The sequence below is a fragment of the Rhagoletis pomonella genome, unplaced genomic scaffold (assembly GCF_013731165.1).
Source record: "Rhagoletis pomonella isolate Grant_MI unplaced genomic scaffold, Rhpom_1.0 Rhpom_scaffold_00059, whole genome shotgun sequence".
NCBI classification, from domain to species: domain Eukaryota; kingdom Metazoa; phylum Arthropoda; class Insecta; order Diptera; family Tephritidae; genus Rhagoletis; species Rhagoletis pomonella.
This window is the reverse complement of record NW_023458613.1, coordinates 56757-76021: the sequence shown is the minus strand read 5'-3', so window position 1 is coordinate 76021 and position 19265 is coordinate 56757. Positions and strand designations below refer to the sequence as shown.

Here is a 19265-nt window from a genome sequence, read left to right as displayed (position 1 = left end):
TTACAGTTGCTTTGCTCGCTGACATATTCTTTTTTATGCCAGTTGCTTTGCTCGCTGACATATTCTTTTTTTATGCCAGTTGCTTTGCTCGCTGACATATTCAGTGTTGCCGCGAATCATTTTTAGTGGTAGCCAAATTCCTTAAAAACAAAGGCTAAAAAAGAGCTAAAAAAAGTCGTTGTGGCTAAAAATGGTAGCTAAAATTGTTTACTTACATATACATATATAAGTATACACGTAAACATTTTCAATAAGTAATGGTATAGAAAAACAATGAACTCTGGAAAAAAGCGAATATTTTATCCAACCAAAACCTTTTTGTATAAAAGGGGAAATATACGACACCAGCATGCTGGCTCTGGCAAGTGATTGTACCATCAGGCTCGAAGCATATAACATACCAGCATGCTGGTACAATATTTATTTCGTTACAACTGAGGTCGAGGAAAGATCGAAATAATTAAGAGCCGAAAATTCATAATTATTCTACCATTTTGTTAAACATTGTTTCTTTGTTTTAATTCAAAACTGCAACATCGTGAACTTAATATTCCACAAACACTGCCTTGACTCATATAGTGAAAGAAATTTCCGCCAAAATATTTTTTACTTAGAAAATTGAGCTAAGCCAGTTTTTCAGTGCACGGCCGGGGTTTACACTAAGTTTAAACGCCCGATCTGGCTGGTTTAAACTAAGATCAGCGAATCAAATGTCAGCCAGCTGGTCAATTTAGCGAGCGGAAATTAACTCAGTTTACTTAATCCGAGTTTAAACTGGCACTGAAAAACTGGCCCTAAGGTCCGTAAACTTATCTATTTTAAACTATAGTTAAATCGTTAATAGATAAGTTAACAGCCCTAACACTTTTACATTATGTATGTACCCAGTAGAAATCGGTTGTATGCATTCATGAACAATGCTTGCTATATATTCACTCATGCGTAGTCATGAATTTCCACAAATAAATTCAAATTCTAGCGAACTGTAAGCGAAAGTACGTTGTTGTTGTTTTAAGTACATTTCTTGATAAATTTGAAGTGGAATTTTTATAATACTTTCAGTCTTGTACAAAAATTTTAGTGAACGGACGTGTTGTGCAATACTATGTTCAGCACAAACGGGCTTTTACAAGATATGTATGTATGTCCCCGTATATTAAAATGTATCAGAAAAGTAGCATTTACATATGGGAATACATTGTAAGAATGTTTTAATACTGTTCCATTAATGCGTTTTTGTATGTTTGAAATATTAATACAGCCATATGCATACAGCAGTAATACAAGTGTATGGTTAGAGTACGCATACGCTCTGAGAAACCACGCGTGTTAAATGGAAATGAAGGTTCATTTATACTGGCATGTATACACAGCAGCAAGCTCATGCCACCAACAACGATGTCGTATGCATCAAATTTCTAATGGGTATAAAAACGTAAGAAACATACAATACATATGTATATGAATATATATCAGTCTTTCTTAGTTTAAAACGTCATCTCTTACATAAATGCAAAAAAACTAGATCAAATTAAGCATATACGTCTTGTTCATGCCAAGTATGAATAAATTCTCCAAAGGGCTAAAAAAGGGCTAGGGGCAATTTTAAATTTATGTGGCCAAAAAAAGTATGTGGTAGCTAAATCTCGCCACCAAAGGGCTAAAACGGCAACACTGGACATATTCTTTTTTTATGCCAGTTGCTTTGCTCGCTGACATATTCTCTTCTATGCCAGTTGCTCATTTCGCACATATTCTCTTGTATGCCAGTTGCTTTTTGCTTTTTTTACCTTCTCTTCTTTCGCAAATTCACCTCGTCGCCACTGTAACAACCGCCCGCTTATCATGAGGAAAAATCTAAATTCCGCAGATTTCTTCTCGCTGCGACTACAGAAATATTCTGCGTTGTTGAATTTTCATTTGCATGGCGTTCTGGTAAGATAGATCGCGTCAGCTGACTCGGGTCACGTACCGGTGGGTTTACGTTATTGACTAATTTCACCTTTACATGGTTTATTTCGATGTTTTTTCTGAGGAAAATATGGTTCTATTTGTATCATAAATATATATATGTATCTATATATAATCGTACAGAGACAATTTACTTTCAAATTAAGGTTCTGGGTCTGAAAATTTGCACAAACATTTCAGATTTAAGAATCATTTGATGTACATATTTGCACGGTAAGATTTTAAAAAATGTTACATTGAACAATTTTAAAATGTAAAACTGATTCTCACAGACGTATTCTCATTTTCCTCAATTTTGAACAATTTCATTTCTTTATTTTAAATTTTGTATAGTTTCAAAATGGTGGAAAACTTAAAAAAATCCTGTCGGGTGAACTGAGGGCACGGTAAAGTATTTTAAACTCTCGCCAGACTCAAAAATTAAGATTAGTGCCACAAGAGATTATTTTCCGAGATTTAGCCGATTGGGTATTTGAACCTCAGCCTGGTGTAATTAATCAAAACCACTTGAAGGATCAATCAATTTCGCGTCCACAAAATAAGCACTATAAGATAGTTAATAAAGAAATGGTTAATATGTTGTGCGGAGAAGAAATGGCGTCTACTGTCATTTCTGAATATCCACAGGAGCAAGAAGAAGTAGGGGAGTTGCACCACATAACTTGATACTAAAAGTTAGATCAGTTGCGATGCTAATCCACAACCTAAATATGTACATATGAAGTGTTAGTTAATGGTCTCGCTTAATAGTTAAAGAATTACAATAGTGGTATTCATCAAAGTGAGCAAGTGGCCTGGCACTCTGGCAAAAGGGCAGATGAGCTCAAGCAATGACTGTTGACAACCTCTAATGTAATTGTTTGGATGCCGCAATACAAATATGTACATATAAAGGGTTAGTTAATGGACTTTAAACATGTGATTCGAATTATACTATCCCATATAAATTAACAGCCCAGCGAATCAACACTTGCTTTTATATTTAAACGTCGCCAATTCAGTAAATAAATAAGTCTCAAGGTCAGACCCTAGCAAGAAGATTGCTTAAATCATGGCGTATTGAGTAGAGTACGATCTTGCCCAAATACCAAGCTAAAGTTAACTACCAACAGCAATGCATGTGGTTTTTAGAATAAAGAAATATGCAGATTTTTTAGACTATTACATTTAATGACTGTGCCCACATTTTTTGCGAGTTGTAAACGTTATAGTGATCCAATCTTCCCCATATTTTATATTTTGCGCTTCTTAATAAAATAGAGAGTACAAACTAAATTTTATCGAAATAGAAGATTTGACCCATCTAGCTGCTTTTAATTCTCTAATACGAAAACTATTGAAGATAAATTAACGAAATTTTCACAAGGTACGTTATAAGATAGGCGAAGCTTTTTACAAAAAAAAATAAACATTTAGAGGAACTGTGACGCCACCCTAGTATATAACTGTAATTTTTAAAAAGGCAAAATCTGAAATATTTAATTAACTACAAGGGCTAAAATGCAAATAATTGATATTTAGAATTTCCTTATAACAAGGAACTATAAACTGACAAAAATGGACTTACAAATAATTTTTTTTTTTTATTATGGACGTGGCAAATATCGATAAAAAAGTAACAACAAAATTCCGTTATAAGTTCAATATTTCTTGCTCTATTAACAAAAATGGGGTACCATTGGAAAGCTTTCTCAATTCGAAAACGAAAATCCAAAAATTTGTCTCGGTCGAGATCAAATGCAAATGAATTACTCGAAGAAAATGAAATTCCCAGTAGGCCTGAAAAAAAATTGCATCAAAAATAGCACTTTCCAGCAGCTAAAGCTGTTTTGTGGCAAATAAACTGAGATACAAACTTTATCGAATAATCAAGGATAACGAGTTTGCGGGTCTACTGAAACTAATAAATTGCTAAAATAAAATTTAAATTAACATCGTTTTACTTTAACATGAAATACTCAGTCCTAGTTTATTAAAATCCCAAAAATGTATGTTCATTAAAAAGAACATATCTAAACAAATAACACCAAAGGGTATTTTAGCAATTGTTGCATAAATCACATAACACCAACAACTTAAATATTGAGAGTCAGATTCAAATACAATGTACAAATAAATGTACAAGTTTAAATATTTTTGCGCTTGGTAATCTTTCAAATCAAATCCCGTCCGCGCTTCACTTTAATTTAAATGTTGTTGTTGTTATTGTTTCGTCTTTATCGGGAATTTTTAAAAACATGTTTGACGTTGTTTCGAAATTTGGCGATATAAAATAATTTAATTAGTATTTTCTAGAATAAGGAAATAATACACTGTGGGGCGCGCCAATTATCCCATCTTTACCAAATTTCAAAGTTTCAGCGAAATCGGTGCAGGTTAACTATTATTTTTCTACCTGCCTCCATATAGTTTTATTAACCCGCATTCATAGGCAATTTTTTGTAACACAAAGTACGGTATGCATCAATTTCATACATATGGAAAAGGACCCTAGTTTGTAATGAAATGTCGGTATTTTTTTCTATTTTTTTGTTGAGATCCTAAAAATAACTATTCTCTTGAGAAAAAAAACATTGACAAACTTTGCTTTCAAGACGTGGGCGATTCCAGAGCTCCGTTAGCCCCAGAAACAGGTAAGCCAACTCGTGATGAATTTCCCGATTTGCGTGGAATTTCAGTTTGCGAGGGGATTCGGTGAAGGGACCGTTTTTTAAGGGGAATTTCAGTTTACATGGGGAAGCGGCAGTTGAAAAGTTGTTTGTGACAAATTTTTTCTTTTTTGCTTCACTAATTTCATAATGATTTAAAAAATGTAAGTTGAAATGTCACACCCGTCACCCTGGAATGAGCCGAATGCAGTTTTGTAGCTCGTTCAATTCTGGTATAATAGTCTTTCAAATGGCTAAAAATTGCCGTTGATTTTTTGTAATTTTCTTTCTCGCATTTGCTTTCATATAACGAATAATCATAATTTATTTTGTATGGAAGAAAACCGCAACACCTTCGGCAAAAAAAAATATAAAACGAAATTTTTATGCACTTGAAACTTGCACTTTTTATACTCAATTGAGTGGGCTTCAAAACTGCATACTCAAAATTTGTATGAAAAATCGAATTTAAAGCTCGAAATTTTTAGAAAATTTGTCGATTTTTTTTTAATATTGCACAACGTTTGAAACTTGGATTTAAACGGGTTTTGTCATACAAACATAACTTATATTAAATAAAAAAATAATTATTTCAACTTGTCAAAATTTCGTGCGACATTTTTTTTTACCACTGTATGTATGTAAATACTATATGTATGCATGTACAATTTTTATTCTTGTTATTTGTTAACAAACTTTTTCAAGTTTGGTTTGGTTAGATCAATTACATTGTTACGTCGCTGACTGTTGGGGTAAGGTTGGTTGGCATTCAGGCATGCTGGCATCCCAAGCTAGCTCGTCGGTTGGTTGGGTCACCTCCAACCACCTTACTTGCAGCTGACATAAACAAAATTTGTCATCATGCCTGTTAGAGAAAAGACCCTGCAAGACCGGGAGAATAGAAATATAAAGGAGATAGGAGAGGCCCGTCCGAGTCAGGTGGAGTCAGCCCACCCCATCTACGTTCTTGTGGCCTTGGACTTTGTCGTGACTCCTACAATTGGCAAAGTCCCCTAAACCTGACCTTAGTTCGTACGTCTATTGACAAGTCATGTCCAAGTCAGTAACGTCAATCAGTGTCGACACCCATTTCCCCCCTGTTGCACTAGTGCAACACCCACACCAATATAAAGAATCAGCAAGCCATAACTTCTCGTTCAATCCTGATTACATTATCCATATATTTCCTCCTAAACATATACTATACATAGTCTATTATTTATATATATAAAAGTGCAGCTACAACTAAACTTTATTCACAACTTCAATTAATAAGAACTCTGGTTTTCTTAACTTACAAAATCCAAGTATTCACTTCCACCTATCAATGTTTCTAACTAAGGGAAACTTTATTCACAGCTTTAATTAATAAGAACTCTGGTTTCCTTAACTTACAAATTCCAAGTATTCACTCCTACCTATCTATGGCTATGTGTATATCTATTTATATAACATATAGGACGTTTGGCGCGTTTGCAATGTCAAATGAAATCCAGGTAAGAAAACGATCTCAAAGATCCAAAACGAACCGAAAATTTAAAATACAGATACATAAGCCTGTAAATATGCACCTAAGTATATATGTGTATACTATTGCTTTATACACTCTATTTACTACGCCCAAATTGTACGTAATGTTTCAAAATACCTCTTGCTCACTATCTATTCGTACATACATATGCATATAGGCATATGTATGTATGTAAGTATGAATGAATATACATTTGTAAGCATACCTTATGTATTAGCACTTACCGATCTCGCATGTGATGTAGGCGCCTGCATACAGGAGATGGGAGAGGCTGGAGTAAGAAATATTATGGAATAACAAAAAAAAACTTCCAATACCTAGCAAGAGTATAGGCGGTACACTAGATTGGGAGCATTCATAGGTGGGTAAATGTCATGCTTGCGCCGTGACATTCATTTACTCCGGGACGGTCGCCAGCACTCTTGACTCCGCCATTTGACCACCTCCGAACCTCTTTTAATAAAAAAAATAAAAACAAACGTAAAAACTGAGTTAAATTAAAATACCGGACTACTGAATTTCATTTTTTTCTTCACGAATTCGCCAAATACGGACCTATAATATAAAGGCAAATGGGATTTAAAATAAAAATAAGGTATACAACTAAAAATCAAATTACTATTTATGGATTGTGGCAAGTGCAAAATATATCAATATCATATGTACGTATCAGGGGTGATGGTTTCGATCAAGGACTAAAAATAAGAATAAGAATAAATAAAAGTTAGCTACAAACATGCGCGAAATTTGGTTTGAGGTTATGTCAGTATAATGGCAAATTAGGTGGAACCATATGGAACTTAAGAAAGAAAGACGCAAGTGTGGTGAAAGAAAAATCAATAAAACGAAAACTGAATGTGGTGTATTGTGATAAGAGTGGCCGCCAACAGCGATTGACGGAGTGCTGTTACATGAGCGCCTGGAAGCTCTCCTTCTGATGCTCCTCGCGCGGAGTCCGGCGCTCTGGAATGTAAGTGTTTCAGGTTTCTCTAGGCTCTTGGTGTTGATCTCGGTGTTTCTTTCTTTGTGTATTCCCGGTCGTTGACCTCAACTATGTATTTCTCGCCGTTCCGCGATTTTGTCTGACATGTATAGCAGTGGTTGTATATAACTTGTATACGTGGCTATGTACTAGACGCTTTGGTGTTAAAAAGGCTCAACTCCAAAATTCAGGCTTTTGAGTCCCCTTGGTACTCCTGCCGCTTGATAGCCTATAATATTGTTGTTGTCGTTGGGTTCTTCGCCTATCTTTTTATTTTCGGCGTTACTGTGTGGTCACCCTTTTTTTCGTTTGATATTAATTGCATGTTTGTTAAGTTGTATGTATGTTAACGTATCAATTCCCAGTGAGAAAAGTAATAATGCCTTACATGCATGATAGATAGGGTAACGTATTTCTTGTGAGTTCTAGATTATAGAACTGTTAATCATTTAATCAGCATTCAAATTTATCAAAAAAGTCGCAACAATTTCATATCACATCACATTATTCTTGCATTACTGGTAATGCCAAATTGAATGCCCCCCTTTTCTTAGGACGTCGCAGTGAAAAAAATAATGCATTATCAAATGCGAAAACGGCTGTTTTACTGGTTTTTTCTTTCGATTACAATCCATTACATTTTCCCACTGGGTTGTTTAGTTCTATGCATTTCTGTCTATATTTATGTGTGTGTTTATGTGCTTGGTGACATTTGCTTATTTGGTTTATTTCTTTAATTAGGCTACAGGTAATTTATTTTAATTTCGTAATTACATACAAAGGTTTACAGCACATTCTCTTTAATTCACTTTTCATGTCATTTTACAACAATAATTTCGCAAAAATCATTTTAAGCCTTGTTTTTTTTGCTATTTAAGACATTTTAATTTTATATTAATTTATTTTATTTTACTTTAAATTTATCTCTATCTACATATAGTTTATACTGATTTTAAGATGGTTTTCAGTCGGCGTTTACCGATTCATCATTATTTTTTACTTGAGTCTAATTGAAATTACGTTTAGTTGTCCCGAGTTTTGTACACTTTATTAAAAAAAAGGAAAAAAAGGTGACACACTCAGTTACATACATGCATATACTAGGCTTAGGTCTATTTAGCTGACTCACCTTCTGGGTGCGGGATCTGCGGCGGGAATTAATGGTCCCGGTTAAACGGGGCACAACTTGTTTTATTCTTTTTTTGCCACTGATTAAAATAAACTGTATTCGATGCGGAACTTTCCCTTGCATTTCTTTTCACTTAAAAGACACTTTCCCATTTGAATCTTCCTGTTAGCCGACCAAGCGATCGTGCCCCGGTGCATTTGCGTGTGGGTCATTTCTCAAACTTTCACTCAGATCCACGCAAACAAACACATAATTCAAATCTACACCTTAGCATACGCACCTACATACACGTACGCACACAGTCATTCCGGGCAGTGCGCCTTCTCACACATGTTGCGCAACATGTTTGGGTACATCGTTGAGGTACAAACGGGCATTTGTGGGGGGGGGGGGGATATTTGAGTGGGGATATTTGTTGCAGCAGTTACTTGCCACCTACAACAGCCGTCATCGATTAGCCACTTCTCGCTCGCTATGTTTGAATTCCGGTCGCTTAAAGAAGAATTTTGCATGCGAAAGCAACAACAAAGTTAGCTAGCACGGATAGACGATAGCGAGTTTGGTTGTACCTCATTGAGTTCGTTCGTTTCGCCACTCGCTAACTGATGGCGAATCGATGACGGCTAACATAGGCTGTCGTTACAACATTTAAAAATAAAATAGACAGAAAGGCCAGAAATAAGTGTACGTATCAAAATACATACAATTTTTATTTTTATTTTGTAAATAGGGAGATATCAATGAGTGGGGAATTTGATGAAATTTCGGGCGGAATCGGGGAATTTCACTGACGAAATCGGGGAATTCCCAAAAATGAGTTGGCTACCCTGCCGGGAAATCAGGTTCTACATTCGTATGTTTTGCATACGTAAACAGAAATACTTGAAAAGATTGCAAAAAATCTTCATTTTACCAGTCAATTATGTTAAGGAAATATTTTTTGTAAAACAGCACTCACTTTATATGATCCTTATACTGTTTAAAACTCGCTCGAGTAGCATCATCTGCTTTAAGCTGTGCCTCCTTCCATCTTCGGAACGATTCTATAACCTTGTCATTTTGCTTGCGAAGATCGCTTAGTTTTCTTAAAATTAAAGGTTAAAAATAAATTTCAATAAGAATTTGGAATGACTCTTGCAATAAAGTACCTGTACTCTTCCTCGAGTTGTTTGTAGTCATTACAGAGTACATTGAACTGCCTCTTCAACTCATTATTTGCCTCTTGAAGTCGTTTTGTACAATCCTTTTGAGTAGACTCCTTGCGCTGCATGATATTTTGCTGTTCCTTCATCACATCATGCGCCATATATAGCTCCCTTTCGATCTTCATTAATTGCTCCGTACGGCATCTTTCTTTGCTCAGCAAAGTGGCTTCTTTTTCTTTCAAGGCTAGCACTTCTTCTCTTAATAGATTTTGCTTAAAAGATTAATTTGATCATTATCTGTTTCCCCACCAGAAACAAAACATACAAACCTCCAGATTGTGTTCCTCCTGACGCTTGTCCCTTTGCGCTAGACGTTCTTGCAAGCAATTCATTTGAACACAAGCGGTTCGCAGTTGTTTCGCCTGGTCTTCATAGTTTCGTTCCAGTTCCTTGTATTTTTTACATATATCTTTACTACAGGCATCTTGCGATTTCAACACTGTATATAACCGATCCATTTGCATACTAAGATCATCTGCATAAATTATAAGAAAACAAGTAAAGAAGTGTAAGTTCGGACGAACCCGAATTTTATATACCCGGCGCAGGTATCTAACATCGTCGTTCCAACCTTCTCTAAACTACCTAAAAGTCTATAACAGTCTTATTTATTGTTACGAGATTGTTGTAAGTATTGAGCGTCCGCAGTTCTTAGAAATATCGGCGTTTTCATATATCATTGTACGAGAAGCGGGTCTTGTTTTATTATGACTTGAATAATTCTTAACGAATTGCTTTTGCATACCAAGCTTATTAAATGTACTGAGTTTGGTAGAAATTGATAAATCGGTTACCGAGATACACATTTGTGGTCATAAGTGGGCGGCGCCACGCCCCTTATCCAAAAATTTATAAGAATCAATAATCTGCTAAGTGGTTATTAAATAATCGATTTTGAGTCAATTGAATTTATTAGTTACTGATTTATCATCGATTTTAAGTGATTTAGCTTTAGTAGTTATTGATTTATCGCAGTTTTCGAGTTTCTGTAAGTTGCCGTTACATGAGAGGTGGGCGTGGCTATTGCCCGATCTCAAAGATTTTTAAACAATTTTTTAGCTGGATCCTAAATGAGACTCTTACCGAGTTTGGCAAGGATTGGTGAAGCAGCTACTAAGATATTTCATCATAAGTCATCCTTTTTGTAAAAGTTTCATAATAATATTATTTTGTACCAAAATTCTACTTCAGATACTAGTGTTCAACAAGTTGGATATACATACTATTTACTGAAATATCATACGGTTTTTTGAATTTTTCTAAAATACAGTTATATGAGAAGGGGACATGGTTACAGTCTGATTTAACCCATTTTCAATGGCAACCTACCTTGGGTAAAGGCTAACCTACATACCGAATTTTGTTGAGATACCTCAATATTTGCTCGAGTTATCGTGTACACGTACACACGGAAGGACGGACGGATGGCATGGCTTAATCGTCTTCTCTTTTCATTCTGATCATTTATATATATGTAGATATCTCTATCATCTATCTCAATTCCACGGTTCGGAAATATTCATATATGAACGTTCGCGTACATATATTAATGATTTTATTCGCGAACGTGAACGTATCAAATATTCTCTATTGATTCTCCTTCGCGAATGAGAAGCATAAAACAAGTCCAGATCGTTCGCGTTCGCGAATGTTAGGTAGAAAAAATTTTCGCTGTTGTTCGTACGCGTATGTATTGGTAGACCAAACAGCGTGCACTACTGTCGTTCTCGTTTATAAGTGAATGCAAATGCTGCGTCAAACATTCGCGGAAAGTTGGTGTGGCTAGAGATACTATTCTGTGTGGAGGCAAACTGTGCCTTAGACGGTCCCAAGCCCGGTTTGAGAAAACAGGAGGGAAGACAGGGGGCTTTGGTATTTCCAGGGTACGGGCTTGACAACCCCGTCTACCCCAGTTAAAGGCTACCAGTCCTGAGTCGGTGGAGGTTCAACTGGAAGAAGTCTACGGCTTTCGAGAGTCATACCAAAGACTTTAAAAATGGTGCCACGGGGAACAGATGCCCCCGGAGTGTTTTCGTCGGCGAGACGAGCAAAACTGGTGACGCAAACAAGGCTTGCAAGGCAGGCAAGGCAAACACTGGCATGGCTTACACGACTAGAAAATGGAGAAAATGGTGAAAATGGAGATAATGGAGAAAAAGTGTGTGGAGGAAAAGTGTGGTGGAAACCGCTGGAAATGGTGAAAAAGTTGTGCGCAAGTTGAGCAATTCGATCCGTTGCGAAAGCTGAGCCGTGTCACCGCTCCTGGATGTGGAGGGTGCCCACGAGCGAGGCGAGTAGGACGTGTGAGATGAGCAAGACGGAGCAAGATGGTGAATGTGTGTCGAGCAACTCGATCGGTCGAAAGTTGAGCAAGTGGTGTCACCGCTCCTGGATGTGGAGGGTGCCCACGAGCGAGGCGATTAGACTTGTGAGACGAGCAAGACGGAGTATGAATGTGGAGTGAAGTAGTCGTGTAAGTCGTTCTAGTGTGAGCTGAGTCAGTTAAGTGGGTCAGGGTGAGTTGAGCCAGTCCAGCAAATCTCGCCGGCGAGCATTACTCCGGTCTGTTCATGGGTACGGCCCCTTTGGGGAGTATCGTGGTGGCTGTGGTTTAATACCTAAATGCGGGTAGAACCAGCAATGGTTCAATGTGGAGTTGCATTGCAACCGGATGTCGTGATCCACAGATCGTCAGAGGTTTAGGTAGGCCTCGGCCCTACCAAGGTGGTAAGTGTGTCCACCACATACTGCCAATTGGTACTGAAGTGCTTGCAGTTCAGGGCAGTGATTAAAGCAAAAATTAATCCGTTGTGCCAAATGCGGGCACCGTGGTTAAAGCCGTTGGCAGGAAATCACGTAAAGCCTACATGAAATCTGTGTGGAGGCAATTTTGTTAATTGCATAAGATTTGCACCGTTCATTCGATTTTCAAAAGTGAGGTATCAAATGAAAGGGCTTGGCCTCTAGATGTTTCTGTCATAATAGATCTATTCATAAAATTTTCCAGCAAGTACTAGCAGCCAGAGAATAAAAGAATCATAGCGAGTAAAATTGAGGGGAAGACTAAAATATCAGAAAAGGTTATTGAACGCAGTAAAACTCACGTCATTCTGACTTTTTGATAGGTAAGTAAGTTTTTTTCTAACAAATATTTTTGATACCACATCATGACGCAGTCAGAAATAAAAGAATCTCCTCCAAGCACCCCTCCTTGTTTCACAAAATTTAAGTAGATTTAGCTTTAAATATATATAGATAAATATAAATAGATATAGGCGCGTATTCATAGTCCAGCCACTTATAGGCCTATTCTGCTTGTAACCAAACATTTTGTAACAAGCTAATTTTGTTACCAACAATTGCTCCATTTCTTGCAACCGCAATTCTATTTACCTTGGTAACGTTTCAATTTATTCAGCAGTTCAGCTATGGAGTTTTGTGTAAATTCTGGTGTTGCATATTTAACGGGGCAATATTTTGTTACCTGTTCATGAGATGGTAACAAAATTTACCGGTTACAAGAGTGTGGAGAATACGAAAAGGGTTTAAAAATTGACAGTAACTTTACTAACCGGTAACAAAATTTTTGTTACCAACTCAGAATAGGCCTGTAAGTTGAAGTTAATAAAGTTGCAACTTAAATTTAAGTACCAACTTAAAATTCACTTCTATTCATAGTCGCATTTCAGACTTCTACTAAGTAGTTTTAACTTAGTGTTACGATATTGCAAAACGAGTGAGAAAATGTATCGATTTTTCTTTACGATATTTTGGAAAAATTACATTTTTATTAAATAATGTCAAGTTTGATCATCCGTTTATGTAATTTTTACTTTCATTGCATGTTTATGCAAAAGAATAAGGTATAAGATTCTTGTTAATTGTGTGAAATAGCCAGAACTACCGCAATGATGTGAAGTCGATGTTTATCGAAAGCATGCTGTGAAACATACAAACATATATCTAAATGTTATGCACTAATTTGCTTTAAATGAACAAGCTTGAAATTGACTTATTATTTGAGCATTTATATATGTAAAACATTCCAATTATAAAATTATGAAGCAGCTTTATTCGAATTGTTATACGCATTTAATTTCATCTTCCTATTCAAATGGATCGCTCTTTGTAAATTTCAATTGGAGATCATTCAATATTATCAAAATCACGCTCTCCCAACTTTATTTTTACATATTTCGTATTTTTTTCCTTAATTTAATACAATACTTCTCCCTAGTTACGACTTAATTGCAGCTTCAGCCGAAACTAAATTTTAAGTTGGTACTTAGCCAGAAAAGTCGAAACTAAGGCGACTATGAATAGCTTTAGTTGTAACTTAGGATAGTTTCGACTTAGTTGTGAACTAAATATGACTATGAATATGCGCCATAGTCTTTAAAATTATCCCATTTTCGTTTTAACGATCAATTGACAAATTCGGTCAGAACCTTTCAGCATTATTATCTATTTTGCTATATTTCTCAATATTTTGCGTAAATTCCGGCCAACAAATAGTTTCATCCACAATTGATTAATTTTATACGGCAGCCATAGTTGACGCATGGAAATTATAAAATTAGAGATCAATAGTAAATTAACTAAACTAAACTTTTCTTCCTTTCTTTTGTTTATTCACGAACACATGTTGTGGTCAGCAGACATTTACTTGTAAGTTTTCGCAGGTAAAATTTTTTCCAGCATAAATTGGCAGATCTCAGTGTCATTTTGCGCTCTCGATTTCCCCCACTTCGCAAGATTTTAGGTACGAGAACACTGCTATTAACTTGTTTATTTCCATAAAAGGAAATATTTTGCAAAATATTTTTATAAAACTTCCATTCCGTTAAATGCAACGGTTTTATTTTAAATTTTTGTATTACTAGCACTTAATAAGTATAACTTGTATGCCTTTCTTGATTACTTTGGCGTTTTGGTGGCCTTTTCAAACAATTGATTTGCATTTATGTGTTCCACCTTCGACACGCCATGTTTTATATCATGATTTTTATACAGGAAATCTAAAAACATATGTGTTTGTAACTATGTATGTATGGTCTTTTAAATGTTGGTACTTTTTCGGCTTATTTAGTACACTTTTTTTGGCCATTTGGTACAAAATTAAAAAACTCATTTATCATCCCTGATTTACACCGTTCTCATGATTTAAAAATATTGAGGTGTCAAATGAAAGGGCCTGGCCTCTGGATGTGCAGCAAGGATATATTTTTTTAATAGCGTTCTCCCGATTTTCAAAAATGAGGTGTCAAATGAAAGGGCTTGGCGTCTGGATGAGCAGTAAGGATATATTTTTTTGAATAGGATTGCCACCAATTTAAAATCTGCACGGTTCTTTGGAGAAAAAAAATAAGGTGTCAAATGAAAGGGCTGGAACTGAAGGCGTACAATAAGGATTTATTTTTTGATCAGAGTTGCGGCCTGTCTACAAAATTATAATGTTTACATCCTTCGCATAATTTTCAAAAATGAGATATCAAGTGAAAGTGCCTGGCCTTTAGAAGTGCACCCAGGCTTTAATTTTTTAAAAGGGTTGCCTTCTGTCAAAAAGTTATAAGGATTACACCATTTACCTATACATGCATATGTTTGTATGTATTGTGGCGAATACTGCGGCAACACAAAGCGAACAACGAGAAATATTCAGAATGTTCGAGGAATGACGTAGAATGTTCCACAAAGAGAAACGTCAAGTTGGATGAACACTGCGAACAGCGAGAGAAAGAGAATGAGCGATGAACTTCAGAACGTTCGAGAGTTGCCATGAGTGCGAGCGCAGGTATATAAGAGCCACGACACAGCGGAGTTGGTGAGTTACAAGTCAGCAAGCTACAAGTAAAGTGAGCAGAGAAGTGAGTTGCGAATAAGCAAGCTATAAGTTTAATTGTGTTAACAAATTTAGTAAAGCGTTGTTATTGCTTTAGAAAGTATTGTAAAGTGTTTTTACTGTATTAGCGAGTATTGTAAATTGTTTTTTGTACAATAAAGTTAACTGTACTACAATTTGGTCATCGTTAGCATTTACTTAACAATCCAGCGATACGAGCCGTAGGATATTTGGGAAATCTCTCAAGGTTTCTAGGATAATCGTAACAGTATATACTTTGTTGCGTTTGTTCATATCTACCTACATATGGACAATATTTATACATATGTACATTCTACCATACATGTTAGGTAGAAGGCATTTTCGCTGTTGTTCATACGCGAAATTTTTCTACCCAACATATGCGAAAGCTGTTTGTTTTAAAATATTTCTACATAAAATAAAGATTTCTGAGAAATACTAACGACCTTAATTTCATGAGAATGCATTCCATTATTGTTAATAATACGCACATTATAACGAATCTTTATAGAATTTATATAGACCAGTGCTCTAATCGTGACAGTCTTCTACGAGCAACTCGTCGGATAAAAAATTCATATTTCGAACGTGGACGTACTGCTCGTCTCGTATCCGAACTACAAACGTGAAGGGCATTACGTACTTTTACGACTGTAAAAATCCGTAATATACATTTTTACGTGACGAGTTGCTCGTTCGCGACTGTTACGATCAGAGCTCAGGTAGAAGCGTAATTATTACGCGAGTATATTAAGTTTAAAAATTGTCTCTGCCTAAGATACTTTTTTCTACGTAACATAAGTGACATTCTGACGCTTCCCGTAAACGCAATGAGTAATGCACAAGGTCCAACACCACAAAGAGTAATAATGGCCTTTAAGGAAAGACTAGCTAAACTTTGCGATAGGGAAATGGAGCCATTTAACAACAATATTTTGGACTCCTGTCGAAGATTATATCGGAATGATGCCGATATGTTACAATTAATGGAAGTTGTACTAGCCATACCTGCAACACAAGTTTCTGTTGAAACAGCATTCAGTGCACTTTCAACAATATTAACTAAACTTCGAGCAAAACTTTCAAAGAAATCGCTGTCAAATTTATTAATTACAAAATTAAACTTTGAGCTCCCAAATTTTTCAACACTAAATGTTGAAGATAGCAACTAAGCAAAACTACCTCATCATGTCGGTCTCCTTGCCGCTGGGAATGGGGCTTAAGTGATGCTATGTCAGTCATACTGGTGTGCCGGGCACAGCACCATGAACCAAGAGGGGTACTGAGTATAGGACTGGAGTCTGCGGTTGCACACCCGTAGATCGTGTGGCGGCCGTGGGCTGCAACTCCCATGCGCAGACGCCCGCACTGACGTTCCCCAACCCAACCGATTCCTCTAACCGCCCCCCTTACCTATCACCACACATATATATTGCCGACCGCTCTCCCCTTTTCCCTCCTCTGGAAAGCACTTTAAGCCAGTAGTGTTGAGGTACTCGTGCCGATGGATGAATGGCCAGTAGTGCTTAAAGAACTGGTCGCTAACGGTCCCCTCCGATGCCCGGGCAAGGTCGGTTGTATAAGTGCCTTACCACGGTATGCCGGCTTTGCCGGGGTGGACCACCCCTTCCGAGCATACTCTTGGGAACAAAAAACAATAATAAAAACAAAAACAAAACACAAAATTCGATGAGAGCAGAGATGTCTCGGAAGACATCCTGAGCGCAGAGGAGGACGTTCTCTTTGGCAAGATTGCCAAGAATGCACGGCGACGGTACTGTGAGGTGGCCAGGGATCACCTTCAGGCCGCGCTTGTCGACGAAGCCACAGGCAGCGGTAAGCCCGTTCAGGAGAGGTGGGTCGAGATCGAGTCAAAACTCTCTGAACGGGGGGGGCGACTACCTGTTTGAAAATCCGGACAACCCTATTCCAGGATTTGACTCCAGTAAGTCCCTGAGGGGTTGCCGGATTTTCAAATGTAGAGATGAGTTCTCTAGGGAATTCCTCGACAAGTGCGTAGCCGAGCTCGGCAGCGCCTGGGAGGGTTTGAAGTTCAAACTAATCCCTGCCGAGGAGGTACCTAGGAAACCCAAGGCCCGCATTTGGCTGCCGAAGATGGCTATGGACAGCGACAAGTTGATCCGCTTCCTTCAACGGCAGAATCCAGAAATACCCATGAGTGCAGAAAAGCCTCTAGAGGGCGCGCTGAGTTCTTCGTACTTCTGAGGCTTAACGAAGAAAGTATTGAGCCATTGCAAAAAATGGACAATAAGCTGCTCTTCGGGGTGAAAACAACGAAACTAAAAATATTCCGCTCCAATGAGCCGATTCCAGAGGGTGATATCGAGGATGCCAACCAGATGTCTGGCGATATGAACCTCAAGGTTACCGCGGACGAAGAGGTCGCTGAAGGTGCCAACCCGGTGCTGGCAGGCACAGGGCCAGTTAGCAATGCCGAGAAAGTCGATGAAGGTGGTCCAGGCAAATCTTAGGCACTCTAAGGCTGCCTCGGACAAGCTCCTGGTCTTCCTAAGGGAGGAAGACATCGACATCTCGTTGGTACAGGAACCTTGGGTAAGGGACCTAGAGGTAAAGGGACTCACCGACGCCCGCTATAACCTCGTCTACACTAGTATATCAGGTAAACCCCGCGCTTGTGTATTGGTTAAAAAACATACTAAAGCTTTCTTATGTTCCAACTTCAGCTCACCGGATACTACAGTCGCCAACTTGGAATTGATGAATAAGCAACGCTGTCTTATATCATCAGTATACACGGCGCACGACAGGCCGTGTCCGCCACAGAAAGTCGTCACTTTACAAAGGCTAGCAGGAGCTAGTCCAAGTGTTACTCGGCTGCGATGCCAATTCACGACATACATTATGGGGCAGCTCGGAAACTAACGAAAGAGGTGAGTCGCTATTTCAATTTATTATTGATTCTATTAATCCTAGTACCCCTGATTTTTGCGGTTGGGAAGAGGTCCTAGACGTAACTCTGCTGACCGAGGAGAGCCTAAAGGTCAATAAATGGAGAGTATCCGACGAAGAGACCCTCTCGGACCACCGTCGAATACTCTTTGAGCTAAATATTGCGGCGGATACGCCTACTTCGGAAAGGCCCTTACGAAGGCTTGTCCGCTGAGGTATGGCAAGAAAGCGCGCACACCTTGGTGGAATGAGAACCTTACAGCGCTACGGAAGCATGTAAGAAAATCCTTCAACGAATGCTACAGGATTACAGTATGGGACCTATACAGAGAGAACCTAAAGAAATACAAGAAAGCGATACGGGACGCCAAGGAGGCGTCCTGGAGGGAATTTTGCGAATCCATCGAGGATACCAAGGAATCTGCGAGATTAAGCAAAATCCTTGCCAAAGGGCACTCACAGCCAACATATATAAAAAGGTCAGATGGTTCATGGACCGACTCGGCTGGGAAATCGCTGGATATCCTTCTGAATACAAATTTTCCAGGATGCAAAATCGATATAGTGGAAACCGATGCCCCAGACCATATACCAGCCCTCTCCGAGGACCTCTTAGAGGAGCTACTAGAGAGGGAAAAGATAAAATTTGCTATCTTCAGCTTCTCACCCTATAAATCACCGGGTATGGACGGAGTTCTACCAGTCATGCTTCAGAAAGCTTCTGAGATGGTCATTCCATTCCTAGAAACAATTTTTAGAGGATACCTAATACTGAACCACGTTCCGTTAAGTTGGAGGTAGATTAAGATAATTTTTATTCCTAAAGCGGGCAAACGGGGCCATGACAATGCTAAAGTTTTCCGACCAATAAGCCTAATGTCCTTCGTGCACAAGACGTTTCAGAGGCTGTTGGATCTGTATGTTAGGGACAAGACGTCCAATTTATCATGTTCTCAACATGCGTACTTGAAAGGGAAGTCAACGGAGACTGCCCTACATGAAGTG

The 19265-nt window shown here is 37.9% G+C and overlaps 1 protein-coding gene across 1 annotated transcript; it reads right to left on the bottom strand.

Moving 5' to 3' along the window:
* Window positions 1-6647: 6647 nt before the first annotated feature.
* On the bottom strand, window positions 6648-16003 carry LOC118749822 (coiled-coil domain-containing protein 18-like). Its single transcript, XM_036484596.1, has 5 exons — window positions 15973-16003; window positions 9736-9941; window positions 9410-9678; window positions 9220-9345; window positions 6648-6705 (listed from the first exon to the last, which is right to left on the bottom strand). Exons 1-5 carry the CDS (start codon window positions 16001-16003, stop codon window positions 6648-6650), a joined length of 690 nt encoding a protein of 229 aa, XP_036340489.1.
* Window positions 16004-19265: the final 3262 nt, after the last annotated feature.

Bases quoted from the DNA above. Each gene is read 5' to 3' on its own strand.
- LOC118749822 (XM_036484596.1), bottom strand. From the start codon at position 16,003: ATGTATATTACGGATTTTTACAGTCGTAAAA. The intron at 9,942-15,972 runs GTACGTAATGCC...TAATTTATGCAG, and splicing joins GGATTTTTACAGTCGTAAAA to ATGATCTTAGTATGCAAATG. The intron at 9,346-9,409 runs GTACTTTATTGC...TTTAATTTTAAG, and splicing joins CAACTCGAGGAAGAGTACAG to AAAACTAAGCGATCTTCGCA.